Source organism: Coloeus monedula (assembly GCF_965178545.1).
Source record: "Coloeus monedula genome assembly, chromosome: Z".
Taxonomy (NCBI): Eukaryota; Metazoa; Chordata; class Aves; order Passeriformes; family Corvidae; genus Coloeus; species Coloeus monedula.
In genome coordinates, this window is record NC_138822.1 from 41,519,986 (window position 1) to 41,530,684 (window position 10,699).

A 10,699-nucleotide genomic window follows, 5' to 3' on the forward strand; every position below is an offset into this window, starting at 1 on the left:
CTGTGTAGATGAAAACGTACCAATTTTAGTGTCCCCAAAAGTGGAACACAGCTAAGTCCAGCACAACATGGATAAACAAGGTGCTGTGACACTAGACATGAGAACAGCCACAGCCGTGAATCTGTGCTGCATGGCACTGGTGTGTGAGTCTTATGGAAAAATTTATGAAGCTTCTTGGCTTATGATCAGTCCCATCTTGGAAGGATCTTGTTTCATCTGTGCTGAATTTCCCACGGGGATTTGAGACGTCACATCCACTATTTTATTAATTTCCATTTGAAAATAATGTATATATTTGCCTCATCTGTTTAACTTGTAGAAAAATACTAACTGGAAGAAATACCAGAGGGTTTCAGCTAGACAGGGGCATAATATGCAGCTAATACATATGACTCCAAAATGTTACAAGGGCAAGGTGAAGAGAGATGATCTTCTAAATCTCTGTCATTCTTACCTTACCCTTAAGAATCCTTACCTTTCTTTAAAGTAAGAATAAAACAAAGGCATACTGGCTTGCAATTTTCTTTTTCCTTTTTATTTGTTCAGTAACTATGACTATTCCAGGGTCCCCATCTTTAAACGTGTCTTCTAGATATTGTCTCAATACGAATAATTTCTGTTGCCTCACAGCTGGCCAAAAAGTAACTGGAATCAAATGTTGCTTTGTGAGCTCCTGTCCATCATCTCTGAGATCTTCTTGTTTTTCAAGAATAATTAATTTTTCTTTCAATTCCCTTCTGTGGACCAATAGCACTTTATTGATAAGCACACTCAGAGAGAGCTGAAACACTGTCTTGCCAAAACACATGAACATTCACCTCAATTCTTACATTTGTCTCTAATTTCACTTTGCCCTCTAGAGCCCACTCTGGGGTTTTTTTCTGCACTGCAAAGTACTGTGTTGACTGAAATACATCAAAACAGATTTTTATTTGGTGATGAGATATTTAAGGACAGCTAAGAATTAAAAAGTAAACCTGATGATACAAAAGTTTCTGAACAACTAGTGGGCCATAAATTAACATATTCCAGTTGCAGACAAGTTAGCCAATAAAAACTGGAATCCCTCACAAGAGAGCAGCTGAAAAATATTTTCATGCTATTTCCAAATTTTGGTAAAAGTAAGACCACTTCAGTAACAGTTTTCTGCATTGTAAAAGCCACCCAAGGATATCAGAGCCAGAAGAGTAAGCAGGCTGAATGTCATTTTATTGTACATATTTGAAGAACTACAAAACAAAACAAGCAACAGGCAAGATTTGAAACAGTGCCAAGGTGGGTCCATTTCAAGTGTGGTTAGTTACAAAGCCCAAGAAATACACATTTTGCTGTAACATTTGTGGCAGGGTGTCACCAGGTGGGAAAAATTACTCTGAATATTTACTCTGGTTTTTTGGTCCTTTTTTTTTGTTCCAGATCATGGTGAAGTTGCTAGCTGGTTTCATTTCTGGTATTTCAGCTTCATCCATGAGATCCATGTCTGCCATCTCTTCTTTACCTTGCATCCATGGGTGGTAGAGAGGACAGTATGGACACCCTGCAAAAGAGACCTGTGTCATAGATATGATACCTGGGACCCCATGCACCATCACTGCTGTTCATACCAGTCCATTTTTTGCTTATATGCACCTTTTTATTAGCTCCACTTTCACTGATATTTCTCTGAATGGCTGGAGATCAGAAAACACTTTAAAGTTGTTCCTTATCTGATGCTTAAACCAACCTCTGGCAATTTCAGCCTTCCAGGACTAACACCACCCTCTTTTGGGATCCACAGACATGCTCTCTCCTCTGCTTCTTTATGCCAGACCCAGAAGCCTGTGCCAAATGTACATCGGGGTGGCCACAGATAGACTTTTGTTTTGTTTTGTTTTGTTTTGTTTTGTTTTGTTTTGTTTTGTTAAGTTGCTGGGCTTTTACCAAAGTTTTAACTCTATTCTTTCAGTAAAAGAGCCTTGGTATAGCTCTGTTCCCCTCACAGCAAGTGATGAGGGAAAGCACACCTCGAAATGGAGTTACCCAGGGACAATTTCCCAAGGGTAAAATCCAGGCCCAGTTTTACTGCAAGATGTTTTAAAGAATTTGATTATATTGTAATTATTTCTGAAAGCTGTGTGGTTTGGAGGGGAAATTAATTGGAGGACTATACGTCTATGTGATTCAATTAGAAAGCAAAGAGAAAGAGGCAGATTTCATGCAGCAATAAAGCACAGCACTGGATGGTGATGTTTGAGATTGCAGTAGCCAGGATGAATATACCCATAAGCAAGTAGAATGTGCCACTGGCAGATGTGGCTTTAGGGTACTTTTGCATAGAAAAGCTATTTCAAATAATCTTTTGAATAAAGATGAAGTGAATTGGAAACACTGCAGGAAGGAATAAAAGCCTTGCCCCCACATAGTTACAGGTAAATATATTTCAATTAAAAGTAACACTGTCCAATTGGGAAGTTACTACAGAAGCCACAGCTACTGCAAAAAATGTACTATGTAGACAAATTCTTCTATAATTACTTTACATCTTTGAACAAAGCAAATGTTAGAATTACTCAAATGTAAAAAAAAATTGCATGCTTGGAAAAGAGGATACAAACTTTCAAAGAAAAATGCATATTCTCACCCTAAGTCAGGACCACTTAAATAAGCAATGTACTACTTAATCTTTGATGCAGTCTGAATCAGTATAGATCTAGCAATGAGGCATGGGATGTGTAGTTCATTCACAAATATGTGATTCTCTATTTGTAGGTGAAATAGAGATGGAAAGTAGCTGCATGTTTTCTCACCAGAAAACACCTTAAGATGTCACTGTCTGTCAATGGTTGCAATACCTTCCTAGAGAGTAACCCTCACTGAAAATTCATATAGATTAATTTATAGCTAGAGTAGACACCTTGCTTACCAAGGAAACAAATTACGTTACATTGAATAATGCATTACATTTTCAAAATTAAATTTCAGAAGCATGATTATTTAAATACAATAAAAATTAACTAGAGCACTGCCACAAGATAGATCACAGAACAAAAAATAAATGCTATTTATAATATTTGTTTATAAATATTATAAATTATGTGAGGTTAAAATCTTTGTACCTTAGTTTTTAAGCTTCCTTGCCACCTTATCAATCAATTGGAGACATCTTCTCATTTCTGCACGGCTGATCTCCCAAGAGCACAGGTCGTGCTGTTTGTATTTAAGAAAAGAGTCTATTTTTTGGAAGTACTTTCTCAGTTTCAGCCTGCTGGCTTCTTTACTCCGACGGTAATGGGTGTGCTTTTGGATTACACATGCCTCCAACTGCTCAATTTGCAGATAAAGTCCGTTTTGGAACTCATCCAAAGCTGTCCCATCCCAGGCAGCTAGAGTCAGATTTTTGCTAAAGATATAGAAGATATGTTGGAAGATCTCTTCAATGGCGACTCCAACAGTCTCTTTCTGCCTGGGCTGCAGAACCTGCGTAGGAAATTTGAAGGACATTTTCTCTCTTAGACATTGTTGAGGAAACTTTTTGCCCATTTTATCCAAGAGTCGCAGGCTGTTCTCGATCACTTTTCTTTGCTGCAAAGGGAGGTGGTTGCACTGAAGACTGGAAATGATGGTGGTGCATGACAGTATGAGACCAATTTGTATCAAGCCAATAGTATTCATGATAAAGACAAGCTCTAATGTTCCTCCTTTTGTGTGTATAAATCCTGAGTGCTACACTGGGTGCTTTGAAGTCATTTGTAGATTCCCATTTCTTCAAAATCTTGACATTTCATTATTCTGTAGGAGAAGTTTTCTTTCATCATTTGTTGGTTTTTAAGGTTTTCCCCCCTGTGTATGCTTTTGACAACACTTTCATTTTCTGCTTTATGACTTCATAGTCTTGTTTTGTTTTGCTACTTTCTTTTTATTTCAGCTGGATATTAGAATGTAATGTATGTATGTCAGATTATTTATTCTCTACTACTAAAATTCTATAGGATGTATAAAGAGAATCTAAAATAAAGAGTTACGTAAATACTTGTTTTCCTAAAATTCTAGCAGTGGAAGTACATGCTGAAATAAAGTAACATTCTCAATTATGAGTCAGGGACCTGCTGAATACTACTGCCATCCTGCCTCCTACAGCATGATTTATGCCTCCAACCTTCAATTAAGCTTTCTCTACCTACTCATCTTTATTTCTTACAACCATTTAGACTCAAAGGATGGATACATATCATTATAGTGTGTGTGTGTGTGTACAAAACTGTGTATTAATATGTGGGTTTTGATACATAAACTCTGCTAATTAAATGAAGCCCTGATCTCACTTAGAGACTATAAATGCCATGCAAATACAAACACTAACACGGGAGGAAGTCAGATTAAATACTCCTTTTCCCCCATGAGAGTAACTGAGCAATAGGCAATATCAATGCCAATTGAGTACAGGTCTGAATTCTGACAATAAATGGGGAGAATGAATAGGGATGACAAAATATTCCTATTAAAATATATTTCCTTGCCATATAATAGAGGTGGTGAGGGCTATCACAGTACTTTGGGATATCTGGCCGCTGTTTTTCATTGTATTTTGACAAAAGCTAGTCTTAAACTGCTGTTTTGCTGTCTCCCCTGCCTCCTGTGAATATATATGTGATTGCAAAGGCAATAGTCTGTAAGTGATACACTGTCTGGATGAAGAGGTCTGATAAACTGGTTTTTTAGTCTGACACCTGGCTGTGTATTTGTTGCATAAAGAGTATAGAAGACTGGCAGAAAATAAATCCCCTTGGTTTCCAGCTGGTCCCCAGAGAACAGATGGGCTAGGTGCAGCTGGGCTTAATTTCTGATTAGAGCCAACTTGTCACTCTAAGTCCAGTCACATTCAGTGAGATCCCAGAGGCATCAGTGGTGAGGGTTGCACTCTAAGTCTGGTCTCATTCGCAATCACAGAGTCACAAAAGTAGTGCAGTTTAATGATTCAACACAGTCTGGTTGACTTGAATAAGAACTTTCAAGAACCCAGATTCACCAATAGTTCAGTTTATTGGGGCATCAGGTTATAGATTCTTGTTAGATTTCCAGAGATAGATTCACTAGACATGACAAAAGTATACAGTGCTATGCACAAGTGTTCCCAGGTGTACTCTGACACAGCTGGAGGTCAAATCTTGCCAAAGAGGTGTCCATGATTTGGGGAGGAGAGAGGAGCAAGCCCATTGACTTGTCTGAAAGGTGCTCATGTTCTCATCCTCTGCCATGAAGGATTTCAGATACCGGTTTATACATATGGGAGAAGTGAACATGAGACTGCAGCCAAATCCTTGTTACTGCCAGCATGAATGCGGAAAGGGGCAGCCACATTATATGATCATGAAGGACAGAGAGAGATTACAAAATCTGTGGGTCTTGTACAAGGATGGAACAGAACACAATGGGGACACTTTGGTGTCTCTCCCTGTTCCTCCTGGCCAATTGCAGCGGTAAGGGTCAGCTACAATCCTCCTGAGGACCTGTCACCCATCAGCAAGCCATCATGCCCACAGTCATCCTTTCACAACATACCTTATGGCTCTAAGCCTCATTCCTATGGTATTCTTGTTCTGTTGTTGCACCCATTGCTATATGGTTGGCTTCATTCCCAGTCTGGTAGTCATTCCAAGCAGATTGATGATGCTGTTTTAGAGCTTCATTTATGCTCAGGATATAGGTATTTGGGAGGCTTTAAAAAGTTGCTTAAGCAAACTTGGACTGAGTGTACTGCCAGGGTAAGGAAAAATTTATCCTCTATCACCTATGACAACAAAAAGTAACAACAATCAGAGTGGGATACAAAAAGTCTAACATGAGATGAAATCTTTTCACCTAGTGGGAATGTCTATTTGGAAAACTGGCTTGAAGTGCATCAGAAATCAGTAAAAAACATATCTACGTCAAGAAAATTATTACATAATGCTACAACAATTTCCATAAATTATACACAAGTATTTTTCCGGAACTGTAATCATTATATGAGTTTAATCCTTCTAGTGATTTAAACAGATAAACTTCATCATATTCATTATATCTTCCAGACACACAAGTTAAAATAGCTTTGTCCAGGTTTCCTTCTTAGTGAAGAGCTGAGGATACCATCATGAGTGTCACAGAGGGAAAAACAGAAGATAGTCTCTTCTGTATTTCTTAAAAAGATAGGGTAGGTCCAGGTCTTACTCTCTTGTCTGTCTTAACATGTTGTCTACACTTTCTCACAGAGCAGTTACACCTGACTTAGTCCACCAGGGTTTGGCTTCTGTTTGGTTTTGTGTTATTTGTCTAATAACAATAAATTGTTCCACCACAGTCAGCCAGTTTCTTGATTATTGCACTAAGCAAAGCATAGTAGTGATATTGTATGATTCAGGACACAATCTGCTCTAATCTACCTTTACTGCTTGGTTCAAGAACAAACAATTCATTAAAAGTAAAGACTGGAAGGAGTAACTGAGTGATATGAAGCTGCAGCACAGATTGCTGTTTATTTCTCTGCCTGTGGGTGAAGCACAGACCAATCACTCTAAACTGCAATGAAATGAGGAAAAGAGTTGACAAAGCACAGCTGTATTTCCAAGTAGATCTAATAGATCATTATTCTGGAAAGGTTATCTAGTCTTCAATTTGCAAAAAAGATTTGCTCCTGAAAGATCATCTAGCTATATGTGTATCCATTACAGGAAGACTAAAGCTAAACAAATGCACCATTTTGTCTTTCTAACATCTTTAAAATGCTGTAAATTACTTCTCTAGTGGAAACTTTTCATTATATTTTATAACGCAATGGAGGAATTAAATGAGTGTCTGCTATCCATGGGTTCTTTTATCTCAGGCACCAAGGCAAATGGAAAGTTGGACTTCAACCTATGTATAGGACGGCAAATGGAGCATTGAGACAGAACATTCCCGCAAAATAGTCATCTTTTGACCTCTTATAACCACCCTGTGTTAAACCATTTAATCTACTCTAAACACCAGTTTCTTTTCTCCATTTGGTCAAAACACACTGATTTTAAAAAGTCAGTGCGTAACAAAGGAGTTCAAGTAGGTTTGGCTTGTCACTGCACAAGACAGCTTCCTCTCCATCTAGCTTGACACTCCCCATGTTGAAAGAAAATATTTTTCTCTGTTATGCTTTCCATACAGCTGTGTGTGCCAGTCTTCTCTCTTAGAGTAGCCTGGGTTGGAAGGGACCTTGCAAGTCCAGTGAGGAATGGCTAAGGGAGCTGGGGGTGTTTAGCCTGGAGAAAAAGAGGCTTAGGGATGAGCTTATTGCTCTCTACAGCTGCCTGAAAGGAGGTTGTAGCCAGGTGGGGGTGAGCCTTTTCTAGGGACAGGACAAGAGGACACAGCTTCAGGTTGAGGCTGGACATCATGGAGAATATCTTTATGGAAAGGGTTGTTAAGCATTGGAATGGACTGCCTGGGGAGGTGGTAAAATCACCATCCCTGGAGGTGTTCAAAAAATGATTGGATAAGGACCTTAGTGCTGTGGTTTAGCTGGCAAGGTGGTGATTCCTCTTGCCCAGGTTGCTCAGAGCTCCATCCAACCCAGCCTTGAACACTTCCAGGGATGAAGCATCCATAGCTTCTCTGGGCAGGCTTTTCTAGTGCCTCATAACCTCACAGTAAAGAATCTCTTCCTAATATCTAGTCTAAAATTACCCTCCTTCAACCTAAAGCCATTGCCCCTTGTCCTACCACTACATATCCCTGTCAGAAGTGCCTCTCCAGCTTCCTTTTAGACTCCCTTTAGGTACAGGAGAGTGCTGTAAGGTCACCCCGAAGTCTTCTCCAGGCTGACCAACCACAGCTGCCTCAGCCTTTCTTCATAGGAGAGGTGCTCCATCACTCTGATCATCTTCATAACCTTCTCTGGACTCTCTCCAACAGGTCCATGTCCCTCCTGTGCTGGGGACCCCAGAGCTGGATGCAGCACTGCAGGTGGGGTCTCACCAGAGCAGAGCAGAGGGGCAGAATCCCCTCCCTGGCCCTGCTGCCCACTCTGCTTTGGATGCAGCCCAGGACACATTTGGCTTTCTGTGCTGCCAGTGCACACTGTTACCTCATGTTCAACTTTTCAGCCATGAGAACCCAGAAGTCCTCCTCCTCAGGGGTACTCTCAGTGAGTTCACTTCACACTTGCTACTCATGTCTCAGATTGCCCTGGTCCGTGTGCAGCACCTTGCCCTTGGGCTTGTTGAACTACATGGGGTTCTTGTGGGCCCGCCTCTCAGGTTTGTCCAGGTTCCTCTGGATGGCATCCCATCCTTTTGCTTTTGTGTCACGTGCACCACTCAGTTTCATGTCATCTGCAAACCTGCTGACCAGCACTCGATCTCACTGCCTGTGTCATTTATAAAGATCCTGTCTTCCTGCTCAGGGGGCCGAGTACGCAGAGGACAACTGTTCAAGACTGAGGCAAAAAAGGCATTCAGTACCTCAGCCTTTTCCTTATCACTTGTCACAGTGTTTCCCCATGAATCTAATAAAGTTCAGCCCCTTCATCCCGGTTGAGGTGGATGATCCCTGAGCGAGTGGGGGCGGAGAAGCCGGCGAGGGAGCTGCGACCCTGCGGCGGCGCGGCCCGCCCGCCCGCCCCGATCCCCGCGCTGCGGCCGGAAGCCGGGCGGCCCCGCTGGCAGCCCGCAGGGGGCGCTGCCGGCGCCTCGGGAACAGCCCCTGCGCCGAAGCAGCCCCGAGTGCCGCGGCACGGGCCGGCCCCGAACTGCTTCTCTCGCAGAGCGACCCCCTAGCTCCGCTACACCGCATTTCAGTCGGTATATTTCATGTGTCCTGTTTGTATCACATATTCGTATTATATTGGTATCTTCTTTATCAGTGATCTGGAAAGGCATCAAGTGCCCCTCAGTCACTTCGTGGGTGACACCAAGTTGGGCAGGAGTATTGATCTGCTCGAGGGTAGAAAGGCCCTGCAGAGGGCTCTGGACAGGCTGGATCGATGGGCCAACACCACTGGTATGAGGTTTAACATGACCAAGTGCCAGGTCCTGCCCTTGTGAACCCCTCTCATGCTGGGTCACAACAAGCAGCACCACAGGCTGAAGCCAGAGACGCTGGAAAATTGCCCGGCAGGAAAGGGAAAGGTACTGGTCAGCAGTAGCTGAACATGAGCCAGTGTGTGCCCAGGTAGCCAATGGCATCATCACCAGCAGAACCAGATAAGGGATTGTCCCCCTGTACTCAGCACTGGTGAGGCCACACCTCAAGTGCTGTGCCCAGTTCTGGCCCCCTCACTGCAGGACAGACATTGAGGTGCTGGAGCGTGTCCAGAGCAGGGCAACAGAGCTGGTGAAGGGTCTGGAGCACAAGTCCTGTGAAGAGCAGCTGAGGGAGCTGGCGGTGTTCAGCCTGGAAAAAAGGAGGCTCAGGGATGGCCTTAGTGCTCTCTACAAGGAGGGTGTAGTGAGATGGGGGTCAATCTTCTCCCAGGTAACAGGACAAGAGGAAATGGGCTCAAGTTGGACCAGGGGAGGTTTAGACTGGGTATTAGGAAAAATCTTTTCATAGAAAGGGCTGTCAGGCATTAGAATTGCAAAGGGAATTTTAAAGGAATTGTAGGAATTTTAAAGATGTGTAGATGTGCTAGGGACATGGTTTAGTGGTGGACTTGGCACTGTTCAGTTTACAGTTTGACCTGATGATATTGGAGGTCTTTTCCAAAGTAAATTATTCTAATCTGAGCAGCACAAGTTTCCTCATCCTATTGTTTCAACAAGAAAATTCTACCTTTTTAAACAAAGTATTACAGAATCATGGACTTCCTGAGTTGGAAGGGACTTGCAGGGATTACTGAGTCCAACTCCTGGCCCTGCACAGCACCATCCCCAGGAGTCACAGCATGTGCCTTGAGAGCAGTGTCCAAATGCTTCTTGAACACTGTCAGGCTGGTGCTGTGACCACGGCCCTGGGGAGCCTGTTCTAGTGTCTGACCACCCTCTGGGTGAAGAGCCTTCTCCTAATATAGAATCATATAATGGTTACGGTTGGAAGGCATTTTATTTCTAGAAGGCCATTAGAAAACCATCCTTCATACTGTATAATCAAAAGAAATTTTTCCCTATGACACTTTCAAGAATTTTTGTTGCATAAGGATAAAGAGCAGAAATGGTGAGGCAAAACTTAGTACTCTACAAGGTAAGTCCCATGCAGGACTTCCATATTTCTGCACCAGTTTTAAATCTCAGCAGATTTTAAAATGGTGTCTAGAACACTGTGAAACACATCAACAGTGATGTTTCCCAGTTACTTAAACAGAAGGAAAGGAGACCCTGAACTGAAACAGTGTACTCATGGAGGTCAGCAATTCTAGACTAATACAGTTCAAAAGAAAAGTGAGACACACAAGGTCTGTCTAGAATATATACTTTATTATTTGCAGTCTGTGTAAATTTTAGTATGTGACTGAATTTCTACACCGTTTTCTCTCTTTAAGCACATCCCGGTCTTTTCCAACCACCCAGTCAATTGCACCTTTAATATGTACAGTCAGTATTTATGAATATTGCATATGCATCTATGAACTTAGAAAAATAACATGCAAGGAAAACTGTTACCATGAAACTGATAAAAAATAAAGATAGGTAACACAGTCAATCCCCTTTTTAGTGTGTTATGGCTTTGCACCAAGTATCAGATGTCAAACAGCTTCAGATGCTTCTTGTTAAAGGCA

At 41.9% G+C, this 10,699-nt stretch overlaps 1 protein-coding gene across 1 annotated transcript; it reads right to left on the reverse strand.

The window, feature by feature from the left end:
* Positions 1 to 3,096: 3,096 nt before the first annotated feature.
* On the reverse strand, positions 3,097 to 3,651 carry LOC309585423 (interferon alpha-2-like; the record flags this gene model as incomplete). The annotated part of the gene is made up of 1 exon (XM_082302128.1): positions 3,097 to 3,651. One exon carries the CDS (start codon positions 3,649 to 3,651, stop codon positions 3,097 to 3,099), a length of 555 nt encoding a protein of 184 aa, XP_082158254.1.
* Positions 3,652 to 10,699: the final 7,048 nt, after the last annotated feature.